Source organism: Schistocerca serialis, chromosome 3 (genome assembly GCF_023864345.2).
Source record: "Schistocerca serialis cubense isolate TAMUIC-IGC-003099 chromosome 3, iqSchSeri2.2, whole genome shotgun sequence".
Classification (NCBI taxonomy): Eukaryota; Metazoa; Arthropoda; class Insecta; order Orthoptera; family Acrididae; genus Schistocerca; species Schistocerca serialis.
The window spans coordinates 769,914,495-769,931,793 of NC_064640.1; the positions used below are offsets into that span (position 1 = coordinate 769,914,495).

Sequence of the window (17,299 nt, forward strand, 5' to 3'; positions counted from 1 at the left end):
GCCGCAATCTCGGTTGATGATTCCGTCCCTGGTACAAATTTCGATAGCCTCTCTCACGACGCTGTCCCAGTATTTAGATGTCTGTGCCAATACCCTGGTATGTTGGTAGTCCATTTCGTGATTTTCGGTCAAACAGTGCTCTGCGACCGCCGACTTGTTGGGGTACCCAAGTCGAGTGTGCCTCTGATGTTCTCGGCACCGATCTTCGATAGTGCGCACTGTCTGTCCAATGTGGGAAGACTTATATCTTCAGTCCGAAGACTGGTTTAATGTAACTCTATCATGTTCTAGTCTCCTCATCTCCGAATAACTACAGCAACATACATCCTTCTGAGTCTGCTTACTGTATTCATCTCTTGCTCTCCCTCTACGATTTTGACCCCCAATGCTTCCGTCCAGTACTAAACTGATGATTCCTTGATGTCTCAGAATGTCTCCTATCAACCGATCTCTTCTTCTAGTCAGGTTCTGACATACATTTATTCTCTCCCCAATTCCATCAGTGCCTCCTCATTAGTTATGTGGTCCACCCATCTAATCTTCAGAATTCATCTGCAACACCACATTACAAAAGCTTCTATTCTTGCAGGATCTTTATCCGACGGTAGCGATATCGGAGATTTGATGTTTTAGCGGATTCCTGATATTCATAGTACACTAGTGAAATGGTCGTACGAGAAAATTCCCCTTCATAGCTACCTCGGAGATACTGTGTCCGCCGAGTATAGCATCACGTTCAAATTCAAATCTTGATAACCTGGCATTGTAGCAGCAGTAACCGATCCATCAGCTGCGCCAGACACTTGCCTTATATAGGCGTTGCCGACCGCAGCGCCGTATTCTGCCTGTTTACATATATCTGTATTGGAATACGCACGCCTATACCAGTTTCTTTGTCGCTTCAGTGTATATTCTCTCAAAAATAAAAGCTCATCTGCATTTGATTGCCGGCCGCGGTGGTCTAGCGGTTCTAGGCGCTCAGTCCGGAACCGCGCGACTGCTACGGTCGCAGGTTCGAATCCTGCCTCGGGCATGGATGTGTGTGATGTCCTTAGGTTAGTTAGGTTTAAGTAGTTCTAAGTTCTAGGGGACTGATGACCACAGCTGTTAAGTCCCATAGTGCTCAGAGCCATTTGAACCATTTTTTTGCATTTGATTGTGTCCCCACAAAATACTAAAGATATGTTCCCATACATTAAATACTGTTTTATCTGAAATGTGTAATGCATCACTAGGCCTTTTTCCAAAAGGACTGAAATATGCCGTTGTTAAACTACTCTTTAAGAAAGGTGATAGGAGAGATGTCAGTAGCTACCTGTCTGTTTAACTAGTGACACCATTTTCAAAAAATAGTACCTCACCTGAGCAATAACAATTTCCGCAGCATATCACAGTTTGGATTTCTGAAGAGTTTCTCTAAGTATTCTACTGTGTACTCGTAATTAGAAGTTTTATGGAACTGACGGTGCAGCCAACCAACTGATAACGTCATGTCTAACCACACGATTGAAGAAAGTTGTACTTCGTAATTTGACCAATGTAGTCTGAGGAATTATTATGGCTGGAGAGAAATCATGAATGGCGTTCCCCAAGGCTCAGTTTTATGTCCGCTTTTGTTCCTCATACACGTAAACGACCTTCCATCCTACAAACAACAAACAGGATTAGTTTTTTTTTCAGATGACACCACTATTGTAATCAGTCCAAGCATACCTACAGCAACGGAAGGAATGTTAAACAATATTCGACAGAACCCCAGACTTACTAGTTAGGAGGCTGGGTCTCGCTGGTCCCTGTGCTAATTGTACAGGGTACCTAGACGTTGCACTGACACGTCACTTGCTCTTGGCAGCTAGAAGTACCACTGACACACCACTCACAGTCAAGACGGAGAGTGATGATGGGTCCTGCATTTTCTAGAGAATAGATGGTATCTACGGCAGAGGGAAGTACCTGAGGTGCCATTGGTATCTCTGGTATGTGTCTCTTGGTAGCTAGCGCAATACACCCCCTTGCAATAGCTTCCAGTAGTCTGACAGCATTCAGGGCGGTTTCCATCGGCTTACTAAATATTACTGACTCACCCACTGAAAAAGAATAGTATTCACAGTAGCCCATTGTGATTGGTGAAATATTTTTCTGAGCTGCAAATAAATAACTTTAAACCCAGCCTACTGATTCTCATCTAATTTATAGATCTGTTAAACTCTTATGCCACAAGAATTAAGAGTTCCCTCTAAGAACTGCAGCGAATAATGCCCAAGCAAGTGACTTTCTTTTGTAACAAGCGAAAGACCCGTGAAAAAATTTACTGATTACCCATAGCTACTAGGAACTTCGAGTCTCCAACATACTTTGTCCGTTGTTGAAATGGGAAACTAAATGTTACTACATATGACAGTTTTAATATGCGCAAAAATTCTATTACGCCATTGTAGTCGATTGCATAAGAACATTTCCCACGTTAAACTTTCAAAAACATCATTAGACCAAACCAGCTAACAAGGGAAAAGGGTAGAAAAATTCGACTGATTATGTAAGTAATCACACTGCATTTAAAGGTAAACGATTTCCAAACCATATGTAGTTGGCAAAATTTGTAGAATGCATAACTATAGCTCAAAATTGTCGAGTTGCTACAAAGTGCATTATGCACGGCACTCGTCAATTTACAAAATTAAATTTATATATATCGCTTTATTCATGGAGATTTACACTGAAATGAGGTAAGCGATTGTCTGACCTAGGTAGGATATTACAGTCAACGTTTGTGGAAGACGCAAATGCGGTGTACAAATGATTATATAGTATTAATTACCTTTTTAGCTGCGCTTAAAGTCGAAATACCTAATAAATCACACGCATAAGTTTTGATGCCATCAGTAGAATATAAAAGAGAAACGACAAGAACTGCATGATTAGTTAATAGGTAAAATGCGTGAATCTAAATTTTTGATGCGAATTTACCTGACATACGTGATCTCACACATATGAAAAAAGAAAGTCGGCTTTTATATGTGGCACCTTCTATTCTAGCGTGTCAAAGATCAATATTGTAGCGTCAAAACTTGTGAGTGTTGCAGTTTGACCCATTCAGTGCATACTTATTGCAGTCTTTATTTTCAGAATTTGAATACATTTCTTGAATGCTATTATGAATTATTTTTATTGTGTACAGATTTTTTGAGAAAAGTTCAAATTTTGCTAATTGCGCTCTTGTTTCAGGTCTCGCAAGATATTTGACATCGAAAGAATGCGACGTGTTTGCTCCATCACATGCCGTTTTATGGCAGGACATGTCAAAACCGATTACTGACTACTACATTTCCAGCTGCCAGAATTCATTCCTTTCAGAGGGTCAGCTGAGAGGGGATACGGGCGTAGAGGGAATCATCCGGGCGCTCGGCAGTGGCTGCCGATCTGTCAGAAGTAAGCTTTTTGTTTCGCTCGTTATGTTTTAGATTTTTTCCGTTAAGTATGAGTACCTACGTCATTTAAATATAAAATTAATCAGATATACTAATTAACACACATGTAATTGTAGTTTTATGAAAAATTTACGTCCTCTTATTTCTAATTACGTATCACACACAAAAATTTAGCTTCATTGAAAATATAAATTCTTATATTAGAACAAATAAGCCCTCGGTTACAAATATTAAGTAAAAATTGACCAGGTTTCGACGCTACTATGAGCGTCGTCTTCAGAATTAGACTAACTGTTCTAAAACATATTTGGTATACGAGGGCAGTTCAATAAGTAATGCAACACATTTTTTTTCTGAAACAGGGGTTGTTTTATTCAGCATTGAAATACACCAGGTTATTCCCCAATCTTTTAGCTACACAACACTATTTTTCAACGTAATCTCCATTCAATGCTACGGCCTTACGCCACCTTCAAATGAGGGCCTGTATGCCTGCACGGTACCATTCCACTTGGTCGATGTCGGAGCCAACGTCGTACTGCATCAATAACTTCTTCATCATCCGCGTAGTGCCTCCCACGGATTGCGTCCTTCATTGGGCCAAACATATGGAAATCCGACGGTGCGAGATCGCGGCTGTAGGGTGCATGAGGAAGAACAGTCCACTGAAGTTTTGTGAGCTCCTCTCGGGTGCGAAGACTTGTGTGAGGTCTTGCGTTGTCATGAAGAAGGAGAAGTTCGTTCAGATTTTTGTGCCTACGAACACGCTGAAGTCGTTTCTTCAATTTCTGAAGAGTAGCACAATACACTTCAGAGTTGATCGTTTGACCATGGGGAAGGACATCGAACAGAATAACCCCTTCACGTCCCAGAAGACTGTAACCATGACTTTACCGGCTGAGGGTATGGCTTTAAACTTTTTCTTGGTAGGGGAGTGGGTGTGGCGCCACTCCATTGATTGCCGTTTTGTTTCAGGTTCGAAGTGATGAACCCATGTTTCATCGCCTGTAACAATCTTTGACAAGAAATTGTCACCCTCAGCCACATGACGAGCAAGCAATTCCGCACAGATGGTTCTCCTTTGGTCTTTATGGTGTTCGGTTAGACAACGAGGGACCCAGCGGGAACCAACCTTTGAATATCCCAACTGGTGAACAATTGTGACAGCACTAGTTGAGCACTGAGTTGTTTGATGGTGATCCGTCGATCATCTCGAACGAGTGTGTTCGCACGCTCCGCCATTGCAGGAGTCACAGCTGTGCACGGCCGGCCCGCACGCGGGAGATCAGACAGTCTTGCTTGACCTTGCGGCGATGATGACACACGCTTTGCCCAACGACTCACCGTGCTTTTGTCCACTGCCAGATCACCGTAGACATTCTGTAAGCGCCTATAAATATCTGGGATGCCCTGGTTTTCCGCCAAAAGAAACTCGATCACTGCCCGTTGTTTGCAACGCACATCCGTTACAGACGCCATTTTAACAGCTCTGTACAGCGCTGTCACCTGTCGGAAGTCAATGAAACTATACGACACGAAGCGGGAATGTTTGAAAATATTCCACAAGAAATTTCCGGTTTTTTCAACCAAAATTGGCCGAGGAAAAAAAGTGTTGCATTACTTATTGAACTGCCCTCGTATAATACATTAATAAAATTAAAATTTGTTCATGAGACGCTCATCATTGTGGAAGAAAATTTACGTCAATTTAGAAAAGATGTATCAGATGAACAAATTACCGATTTTATGAATCTGATTAATGTCGTTGCCAAGTACACCTACTTTGAATTCAACGGAAAACTGTACCAGCAGAGTGATGGGCTCGCTACAGGCAACCCTTTAGCCGACATCTTTATCAATTCCTTGGAAAAAAAGCTGTTTAACCGTGTCTCAGCCGCTTCACTAGGTATCCTTTCTTACACAAGATACGTTGATGATATCCTAGTCATCTATAACGGACCCGCCGGCAGAATTGATCATATATTTAAACTTTTTAACGACCTCCATGAAAAAATTTCTTTCACTATTGAACTCGAAAACGAAAACCGCCAATTACATTATTTAGACTTGACGTTTACAATAGAAGACAATAACATCACTTTCAATATTTTTCGAAAAGAAACGTATACTGACTAAATCGTGCCTGCTTCCTCTTTTCATCCACAGTCTCAAAAAATGGCCTTTCTTTCACTCTGCCGTCCACCGAGCCACCTCTATACCACTTTCAACAGAAAAGTTTAATGAGGGGGTTAATTTACTTAAAACCATAGCAGTCAATAATGAATATACGCCTAACATAGTGGATGACATCCTAAAAAAGAAAACTGCAAGAACTACCACGCTCAACAGCTCATGCACTGAAATTAACTCAAAAAAACGTTTTTCTATTCCTTTCATAGGACCCATTTCCTATCAGATTCAGCGCATGCTTCGCAACAAATACAACTGCAATGTTGCCTTCTCTACTAATAATAATCTGAAGAGAAACTTCATTCATAATTTGAAATCCATTCGCTCCCCTACAGAAAGTTCTGGCGTTTATAAGATCATCTGCGATACCTGCTCCTCCTATTACATAGGGCAAACTGGAGGTGCTTTCACCATCAGATATAAAGAACATATTTTGAGAAAGAACGGCGCCAGTCCCCTAAATTCATCCTTGCCGATCATCTCTTAATTATTGGACACGTGCCTAAAGCCATAGGCGATAACAATATTCTGCATACTGAAAAGAAGGGGCGTAGGTTAGATGTTTTAGAGGAACTGCAGATTTTCAAACATCTCTCTCGTCATGATGGCCTCATTCTCACCGAACAGCTGCAGCTGCGAAATAAAAACTTTTTCGACTGTATAAAGCCATTGCTTGATCTTTGATTCAGATTTCCTCATGCAGTTTACCGAAATGCTGTTTTCCTGTTACATCTTAGCTGTTTTCTTGTGATAACTAACGGTTTTTTTACGTTACAAAATGTATCTGTTTAAAGCAGATAAATATGTAACTTCATCCTATTATCATTAGTGCTTACGTTATGCCTGAATCAACTGCATCACAATTTCATGTGTCTAATTTTGAATGTACAGTAGCCTAGTTGTTTCTGCGGCTACTAGATGGCGCTCGTAGCAACGCCATGTTTACTTGCCCACACTTTCTAAAGTGGGCACCAGAGTCTTGTTGCAACCCTTGTTAACTCAAGTACGAGCAGCCCTTAGCGGCTCGCCACCTTACTTACAACTATTCATGACGTCGCCTTTCCGGTTTAGATCTTTTTTAATATGTGACTTGTAAGTACTGCATCTTTTTCCAGTCAGTACAAACTTTAACTTTATTAATGTATTATATACCTAATATGTTTTAGAACAGTTAGTCTAATTCTGAAGACGACGCTCATAGTAGCGTCGAAACCTGGTCAATTTTGACTTAATGTTTGTGACCGAGGGCTTATTTGTTCTAATATAATTCTGACACGGTCACTGAACCTTAGCAGCTATATTCAAAGTTTTATATATAAATTCTTAATTATCGATCTTTTATAAAATCGGCTATACTTTAGGGTATTAAAGACTTTCGAAAAATTCCAACTCAATTTTCTCGAGCGTTTTTGAGAATCGCTTTGTGAGACTGATTTAAGTTCTGAATTTCACGTACCGTAAATGGTCCGGGGGAAAAGAAACATTTGAGCCACTTTTCATTCGAAACTGAGTTATTGTTACAGCTCGGCTCAGACTGACCATACTCATTTGCTGAGAGACTAAAACTGGGGAATAACCAAACGACTCCACAGATATTAGCGTTCAAAGTTTTGCTGTAAGGGTTAGGAACCATGTAAAACAGGTTTTTTTAGGCGAAAGAAGCCGGAAGGTCAATTGCTATACATCCGTACACGAGAGGGCAGAGCAAACAGTAAATTATAGGCAAGTAAAAGCTAAAAGAATGTGGCTATCTGCATAGACTTTGCAAAAAATATATCCCTGCCAAATACAGCAACCGATGACGTTTACTTTAAGTGGTAACTTTTTATGTATTCTTTCAGCATGCATGTTCTTGGGAGAAGCGAATATTTTTTATGTTTATTGTGCAAAAGAGCACAAATGAAGTGGCGTCATTCTGTTTTCAATTCATTACTGCGTTGGATGAGGACACTGAAGAGCCCTTCACAGGATGTTCCAGGAATGGTGAATTTTCAGCTATATGATGACACGTATGATCGTTCGAAGCAAGTAGTCTAATAAACATGGGCTCTAAAATGCACACTATGTGCTAACAGCACTTCATCAGTAGAAGAGATGTGCCGGCCGTGTGGCCGAGCGGTTCTAGGCGGTACAGTCTGGAACCGCGCGACCTCTACGATCGCAGGTTCGAATGGGTATGTGTGATGTCCTTAGGTCGGTTAGGTTTAAGTGCATAGTTCTACGTTCTCGGGGACTGATGACCCCAGAAGTTAAGTCCCATAGTGCTCAGCGCCATTTGATTTAGAAAAGATGTGTTTCGTAGTAGCGAAGTGAAAAGTGTTCATAGCTCTGATCACCTGATTTTCTTGCTTCCATATCGTTCTTATCGTATCCCTTGGCTCAAATGGCTCTGAGCACTATGGGACTTAACATCAGAGGTCATCAGCCCCCTAGAACTTAGAACTACTTAAAGCTAAGTAACCTAAGGACATCATACACATCCATGTCCGAGGCAGTATTCAAACCTGCGACTGTAGCGATCGCGCGGCTCCAGACTCACGCGCCTAGAACCGCTCGGCCCCACCGGCCAGCTCGTATCCCTGAATACTGAGTATTCCTCTTGGGCCCTGTATATTTTGTGATTCTGCTGGTGGTCATACTAAGAACTATTCCCTTAATTATGTAAATATCAATCAAATTAGTGGCCTGAAGAAGATCAAAATGAAATTCTCTGTGGGTGGCCGTGAAAACACCTAAAGATTTCAAGGAAATGACAGAAGCATCCAGATGTAAGCCATCTCCTCTGACTCTGGTCATTGTTAATCAAGAAATAGAAAACGCTGACTGACAGTACGCTGCGGACTGCCCTTTCAAAACTCAGCTTATTAAGATATCACTTGAATCCAGCCACTACCTTATGCTGAAATATCAAACAAGGAAGAATGCGAAGGACATCATAATGCCAACCAGTGGACGAGCTGCTTGAACTGCCCTTATACGCTCATAACAGTAAGTTTAATTTCAGAATCCCTTACTTCTTTAGCGCACAGTAGCTTTGCGTTTCCAACCGAATCAGTGCACGCATATAGACCAGAGGGAGTGCAGCGTCGTACTGATAAGTGGGCTCATACTGCCAAGTTCTTCGTAATTCTGGATTCGGTATTATCACCGAAATAACATACCCTCTCAACCCATTAAGTTTCATTTCGTTTCCTCCTAGCCATCTGGGTACTTCACTTCTTTTACCAGGCAGTGCAGATAGTTTTGTGCCCTGCTATAATCAGTTTCTTTCTGTTGCATCACATCCTCATTTCCCCTCTGTAGGATTTGTTCTGCAAAGCGCCTCTCGAGATTGCAGGAACTACTGCTAAAAAATAGCTGGCGTTCGCCACGAACTCTTCTCATAAATATCACCGAGCGTCAAACTGAGTATTAGTTCTATCGTCAGATGCTAGAAGATAGGTCCACTAATGGATTCTTGCAGGCATCCCCCTGCTGTTCGTTTAATCACCTGTCGGTATTCCATAGGCCACTCCACATCTCCTCCCGCGCAGTAATCTCGCAAGTATTCCTACTATCTTGAGTGCCTCTATTATGACGTCAGTCGATAAGCTCTTTCTGTGTGTGTGGTTTGAGGTTTTCGGGCGTTGAACAGCGTGGTCATCAGCGCCCAGTGTAAGCCCTTTCTGAAACTTGACTGATGCTGTGTACGTCCATAATGCTCCCTGCGTAGCTGCAGTTGATTACACAGGAGGCGCTCGTGGACCTCAACCAAAGTTCTTATAGGGTTACTACGACTGTATTACTTACGTGACGGGGGATCTTGTCTTCATATTTTTTGAAAATTGCTGTTTCCATCGTCTTCCGTGATTCAAGTAACCTTCCTAGTCGCAAGGCTTCATTTAGTGCAGATGTTAAAGAGTACGATCTGTGGCGCTAGTTGCAAGAATACCTTCGCTTTCAGGTGTTTTCTCTTTCTTTAACGAGGCCAGCGTCACTACAACCTCTTCTTACACATACTGATAAGTGACAGCGTCAGTGTAGTACTTCTGGTCTAACGTGGTCTGTATTTGTGTGTGTTCGTGTAAATCTGTAGCTGGGTCATCGACGGGGAGTAGCCGATGCAGCACGTATTCCGATGTGTACTTTCATTTACTTGCGGAGTTGTCGTTACTCATCCTCAGCGCAGCCAAAACCATAGATGTTTTTACCGAGCGATTTGGTGTGAAGATTAGCAGACTGGACTCGCATTCTGGATGATGTTTTAGATCCCCGTCCGGCTCTCCAGATCTAGATTTTTCGTGGTTTATGTAAGCCACTTAATGCAAATGCCGGTATGGTTCCTTTAAAAAAAAATGGTTCAAATGGCTCTGAGCACTATGGGACTCAACTTCTGAAGTCATCAGTCCCCTAGAACTTAGAACTACTTAAACCTAACTAACCTATGGACATCACACACATCCATGCCCGAGGCAGGATTCGAACCTGCGTCCGTAGCGGTCTCGCGGTTCCAGACTGTAGCGCCTAGAACCGCACGGCCACTCCGGCCGGCTCCTTTTAAAAGGACACGGCCGATTTCCTTCCCTAATCCTAACCTGGGCTCCATCTGTAATGACCTCATTGTCGATGGCACGTTAGACTCCAAACTTTCTTCCTTCCATAGATGTTTTGATCCGATCAATCAGGTATTTGTTGGGTTGGTCCCACATACTCGCTTGAAAGTGAATAGGCAAACATTTTTCCAAGCAGTTTTTCAGTGTCTGGAAGAGTAGTGTTGTGTGCCTTTCTTTAATTGGTCTGTAGGACTACTGCTCTAGTCTCATTTCCATATCCGCCATTACAGTGGAACGTTGGTACAGCCTTATAACAATCTAATTTTACCTTCTTAGTTTAGCCGTCTGTGGAGACCATTATCTAGTTTGTCCAATTCGCCGTTCTGTCAAAGTAATTGAACTCTTCCGTGCTTCTTGCACTACTTGCGTAAGTATGTAAATTTTTTAGTACTCGCTTCCTTCCTTTCCGTCCAAGGGTAAGATTTATATAAACTGACACATTTGGGACTAGTCGGCCTTTTTAAAGTTCCATACTTCAGCCGATAAAAATGCAAACTTATCGAATCACTTTGTCGTCCGTCTGTCTGTCCACCTGTTCAGACTCCTTTTTCACAGGGACGGGTAGAGATATGAAATTGAGATTTGTGTCAAATATTAAGGACTACCCCCCCATGAACCAAGGACCTTGCCGTTGGTGGGGAGGCTTGCGTGCCTCAGCAATACAGATAGCCGTACCGTAGGTGCAACCACAACGGAGGGGTATCTGTTGAGAGGCCAGACAAACGTGTGGTTCCTGAAGAGGGGCAGCAGCCTTTTCAGTAGTTGCAAGGGCAACAGTCTGGATGATTGACTGATCTGGCCTTGTAACAATAACCGAAACGGCATTGCCGTGCCGGTACTGCGAACGGCTGAAAGCAAGGGGAAACTACAGCCGTAATTTTTCCCGAGGGCATGCAGCTTTACTGTATGATTACATGATGAAGGCGTCCTCTTGGGTAAAATATTCCGGAGGTAAAATAGTCCCCCATTCGGATCTCCGGGCGGGGACTACTCAAGAGGATGTCGTTATCAGGAGAAAGAAAACTGGCGTTCTACGGATCGGAGCGTGGAATGTCAGATCCCTTAATCGGGCAGGTAGGTTAGAAAATTTAAAAAGGGAAATGGATAGGTTAAAGTTAGATATAGTGGAAATTAGTGAAGTTCGGTGGCAGGAGGAACAAGACTTTTGGTCAGGTGATTACAGGGTTATAAATACAAAATCAAATAGGGGTAATGCAGGAGTAGGTTTAATAATGAATAGGAAAATAGGAATGCGGGTAAGCTACTACAAACAGCATAGTGAACGCATTATTGTGGCCAAGATAGACACAAAGCCCATGCCTACTACAGTAGTACAAGTTTATATGCCAACTAGCTCTGCAGATGATGAAGAAATTGATGAAATGTATGACGAGATAAAAGAAATTATTCAGGTAGTGAAGGGAGACGAAAATTTAATAGTCATGGGTGACTGGAATTCGTCAGTAGGAAAAGGGAGAGAAGGAAACATAGTAGGTGAATATGGATTGGGGGACAGAAATGAAAGAGGAAGCCGCCTGGTAGAATTTTGCACAGAGCACAACATAATCATAACTAACACTTGGTTTAAGAATCATGAAAGAAGGTTGTATACATGGAAGAACCCTGGATATACTAAAAGGTATCAGATAGATTATATAATGGTAAGACAGAGATTTAGGAACCAAGTTTTAAATTGTAAGACATTTCCAGGGGCAGATGTGGACTCTGACCACAATCTATTGGTTATGACCTGTAGATTAAAACTGAAGAAACTGCAAAAAGGTGGGAATTTAAGGAGATGGGACCTGGATAAACTAAAAGAACCAGAGGTTGTACAGAGATTCAGGGAGAGCATAAGGGAGCAATTGACAGGAATGGGGGAAATAAATACAGTAGAAGAAGAATGGGTAGCTTTGAGGGATGAAGTAGTGAAGGCAGCAGAGGATCAAGTAGGTAAAAAGACGAGGGCTAGTAGAAATCCTTGGGTAACAGAAGAAATATTGAATTTAATTGATGAAAGGAGAAAATATAAAAATGCAGTAAGTGAAACAGGCAAAAAGGAATACAAACGTCTCAAAAATGAGATCGACAGGAAGTGCAAAATGGCTAAGCAGGGATGGCTAGAGGACAAATGTAAGGATGTAGAGGCCTATCTCACTAGGGGTAAGATAGATACCGCCTACAGGAAAATTAAAGAGACCTTTGGAGATAAGAGAACGACTTGTATGAATATCAAGAGCTCAGATGGAAACCCAGTTCTAAGCAAAGAAGGGAAAGCAGAAAGGTGGAAGGAGTATATAGAGGGTCTATACAAGGGCGATGTGCTTGAGGACAATATTATGGAAATGGAAGAGGATGTAGATGAAGATGAAATGGGAGATATGATACTGCGTGAAGAGTTTGACAGAGCACTGAAAGACCTGTGTCGAAACAAAGCCCCCGGAGTAGACAATATTCCATTGGAACTACTGACGGCCGTTGGAGAGCCAGTCCTGACAAAACTCTACCATCTGGTGAGGAAGATGTATGAGACAGGCGAAATACCCTCAGACTTCAAGAAGAATATAATAATTCCAATCCCAAAGAAAGCAGGTGTTGACAGATGTGAAAATTACCGAACTATCAGAGAAAGCTTTTGACAATGTTGACTGGAATACTCTCTTTCAAATTCTAAAGGTGGCAGGGGTAAAATACAGGGAGCGAAAGGCTATTTACAATTTGTACAGAAACCAGATGGCAGTTATAAGAGTCGAGGGACATGAAAGGGAAGCAGTGGTTGGGAAGGGAGTAAGACAGGGTTGTAGCCTCTCCCCGATGTTGTTCAATCTGTATATTGAGCAAGCAGTAAAGGAAACAAAAGAAAAATTCGGAGTAGGTATTAAAATTCATGGAGAAGAAATAAAAACTTTGAGGTTCGCTGATGACATTGTAATTCTGTCAGAGACAGCAAAGGACTTGGAAGAGCAGTTGAATGGAATGGACAGTGTCTTGAAAGGAGGATATAAGATGAACATCAACAAAAGCAAAACAAGGATAATGGAATGTAGTCTAATTAAGTCGGGTGATGCTGAGGGAATTAGATTAGGAAATGAGGCACTTAAAGTAGTAAAGGAGTTTTGCTATTTGGGGAGCAAAATAACTGATGATGGTCGAAGTAGAGAGGATATAAAATGTAGGCTGGCAATGGCAAGGAAAGCGTTTCTGAAGAAGAGAAATTTGTCAACATCCAGTATTGATTTAAGTGTCAGGAAGTCATTTCTGAAAGTATTTGTATGGAGTGTAGCCATGTATGGAAGTGAAACATGGACGATAAATAGTTTGGACAAGAAGAGAATAGAAGCTTTCGAAATGTGGTGCTACAGAAGAATGCTGAAGATTAGATGGGTAGATCACATAACTAATGAGGAAGTATTGAATAGGATTGGGGAGAAGAGAAGTTTGTGGCGCAACTTGACCAGAAGAAGGGATCGGTTGGTAGGACATGTTCTGAGGCATCAAGGGATCACCAATTTAGTATTGGAGGGCAGCGTGAAGGGTAAAAATCGTAGAGGGAGACCAAGAGATGAATACACTAAGCAGATTCAGAAGGATGTAGGTTGCAGTAGGTACTGGGAGATGAAAAAGCTTGCACAGGATAGAGTAGCATGGAGAGCTATATCAAACCAGTCTCAGGACTGAAGACCACAACAACAACATTAAGGACTACAGTCCCTTGGTACAAGACTTTTCCTAGTAGGGCGTGGGATACTGTAATTCAATACTGACGTACTTGGATAAAGATGCTGAAGTTTAACGAATATATATGGTTCAGTAAAAAGTGTCTGCAAACGAAGGTGATACCAAGATTCTTGAAAATGACAGGTCATCTAAATCAGCTAATCGCGCGATTTAAATGTAGCTCGTCTATATTATAGCCTACTACGGACCCTGTTTTCTTTTATTAAACGTTTAGAGGGTACAGTTCCCCACAAAAATAAAATTTTAAGGTGGTATAATGTTGCAATCGCGTACTGACCTCGAAATCTTTGAACACGGTACATTGCCGATCAACGTTAGAGTCACACTGTACTGCTTCTTCATGTGCATCTTTTCACGTTTGCAATCAGCCCTAAATTTCCACGGATGACAATGCGCGACCCATCGAACAGTGCAGGCGGAGAAGGTCTTGTAACTAGAGAACATTCGACGAATTGACTGGCATGTCCGTTTCCCCGAGTTAAATACCATCGACACGACCGTCGAGCAATCGCGCAGTTGTCATCCGCGCTTATGGAACGCCCTGCCACAAGAACTCCTTATCAACCTTGTGGGCGGCTTCGGAGCACGTTGCAGAGCATATATTGCTATCCTTGATGATCACATACCCTATTAAGAACCATTCTCCGCATTTTATATTGTCCTTGAGCCCATCAGAAATCGCGGTAACTTTCTATTTATGGTCCAAGTTTCATCGAGTTATGTCAGTTGGCAGTGACACAACATGTAGAAGGTATCCTTCTCCTGAATTTTTGCACATCAGTGTATTTTTGTTATATAGTTCTCATGCTAGATATGTGGACCAACTTTTGCAAGATGACCTAGGATCAGAATATAGGTCACCAACTCTTAAGCTTATGCTTCTCTGGGTCATGTTGTAGAAGATTTAGGCTCACTTTGTAAAGATATCACCAAGAAAGTCATCGTAGTTACAATGGGTGAGCCAGGCAGTAGTGCTGACAGAGGTCTGGGTTCAGTACAAATTAGAGTGTGGTCTGGTAAAGACTGAATCAGCATAAACACATACAGATGTTGAGATTGCATCTGTTCTGAGACACCGTGACCAAGGAATATCGAACCTGCTCTCGGGAGAGCTGGTTTGGGGTTGAAACGGCTGCTTATGTCTTGTGCAGTATCACGTATTCTGACAGTAGATAGGTTTATACTACGTGTAACGGTATCAGAACTCCCAAGTCGCTTCCCTGGCATCAAAATGTGGTGGCGCCTCACTTCTGAGCGATACGAGGCTGAGCAGCAGTCAACATTGATACCAGAAGCCATTAACGCCGCTTCTGCCACAGAATGACATGTGTGGGAACTGTGGGTTGCGTTTTACCTACACCGGAGCGAGCGCGTAGTTGGGAAAGCTCATTCAGTATCAACATTCTTTATTCAGCATTATTTCCGTACAAGAGGTCTACGAGGGTTACCCAAGCACAACTCATTGCCAGTTTAGTGCCACCTGTGTTGTCGACCTGGCTTGTTCTGTTCATCTGCAGTGACTGATTTTGCTAGCTCTGTTTTCTTCTTGTTTTGTTCTTGTTTCGTTTTTTATGATGGCAAGTTTAAGTGAACGACGACAGCTGTGAAATTTAGTTTTCTACTTGTTAAAAATGCTGCTTAAACTGTTTTGATGCTGAAAACATGTTACCAAGATGATGCTATGGGAAAAACTCATGTGTACGAGTGGTTTGCTCGATTTAAGAAACGCAACATGTCGAGTGATAGCAAACCTCGTTCTAGACGTCCATCAGCTGCCTGAATCGACGAAGACATTGAAATAATTCGAGAGATAAGTTTGCAAATTTTAAGAAGAGTGTGCAACAGTGTTCGTCGAAAAACACCCGATTTGTGGCAGACAGTAGACTGACTCTTCCACAATAACGGACCTGCACACACAGCCCTCTCTGTTAGACAGTTTTTGGCTAAAAATGGCGGGGTTCCGCTGATCTACGTACCTTACTCGCCTTACGTGGCTCCGTGCGACTTTTTCGTGTTTCCACAGATAAGACACCCAACTTCCACACTGTCCTGCCAACGTACGCGTAAGTTACCTAAGTTGAAAGCCGTTCTACTTTCTTGCATGATGTCGCTTCCCGTACCATCGCCTACGAGCTTCAATAGCTACCGGTAGGTGGATCTACTCCATTCTACTCTGTTTCGTCGGACATTACAGATCTAGAATAGTGTGTTTATTTACGTCATACCAGAATAACCCCCCAGGGGCTCCACAACTCTTTTGTGGATACATACGTAGCGAGCACGGGACCCCGAGCTACTGTGGCCCTCCTTCATTTCCGGGCTGCATACCTTCCTTTTCCGCATCCTTCCCTATCCCCCTTCTTGCCCCCCCCCCCTCACCTCTGGCTCTTTCCTTCCCTTTCTCCCCCTCTGGGAATATGGTTTGTGCCTACGTCCGGAGACGGATGCTCGTAAATTTAACGCATTCTTCGCTCTGCTTGTATGTCTTCATCCTTCCTTTGTCCTTCTCTTTTCCTTACCTCTTCTCTTTACCCTTTTCTCCGCTGCGGCATTTGAGACCTCTCTTCTTTCCTTTCGCTTTCTTTGTTTTTCCCTTTCTCTTTCTTCCTCCCTGTACGTGTCTGAAGGCCGACCCACGCACTTCCATGCGTAGCCGGTGACGGAGTAACGCGTAATACCCCGCCCCGGGTAGACAGGTAGGACACGTACGTACCCCCTGGTAACGGCCAGGCCCAGGGAGGGGTGATTACCCGAGCTGATACCTTCCGAAAGTGCCGATTGGTCCCTCCGTACGTTTGTCGGGAGGTGTGACCTGAGGTGTGAACAATCACCTAAGGCGGGAGTGCCCTCAGAGAGGGCCCCCACAAGGGAGGAGCGCGCCATCGGAGACGCCGGTAATCATGGGGGATTCTTCCGCAATGGTTTCCTCACCTTCCACTATGTCTGCTCACAAGCGTAAGTTCACTGAGTCTCAGCCACAGACAGTTCTTCCATCGTTGCCACAGTTCCTTGTTGTTTCTCGGTCTGACGAAGGTCACGACTTCTCCACGGTCAACCCTTTCATTATTCAGAAAGGTGTCGACGCAATTGCAGGTCCTGTAAAGTCTTGTTCCAGATTACGGAATGGCACCTTGTTGTTAGAAACAGTCAGTGCCCTCCAGGCACAAAAATTGCTGCGTACTTCACTGCTCCACACCTTCCCTGTCCGGGTTCAAGCGCACCACAGTTTAAATTCCTCGCGTGGAGTCGTTTATACATGCTCCCTCGATGGATTGTCTGACGAAGAAATCCAGCACTACCTGTCTGACCAGGGCGTAACGGCTGTTCATAGAGATATGAAAAGGGTTGACA

The 17,299-nt window shown here is 42.8% G+C and overlaps 1 protein-coding gene across 1 annotated transcript in view; it reads left to right on the forward strand.

Moving 5' to 3' along the window:
- Positions 1-17,299, forward strand: part of LOC126470611 (inactive phospholipase C-like protein 2) — a 725,325-nt gene that overhangs the window by 492,486 nt on the left and 215,540 nt on the right. The window contains exon 7 of the mRNA XM_050098565.1: positions 3,226-3,429. Within this exon, the coding sequence (XP_049954522.1) occupies positions 3,226-3,429 (204 nt within the window). The remainder of the gene's footprint in view (positions 1-3,225; positions 3,430-17,299) is intronic.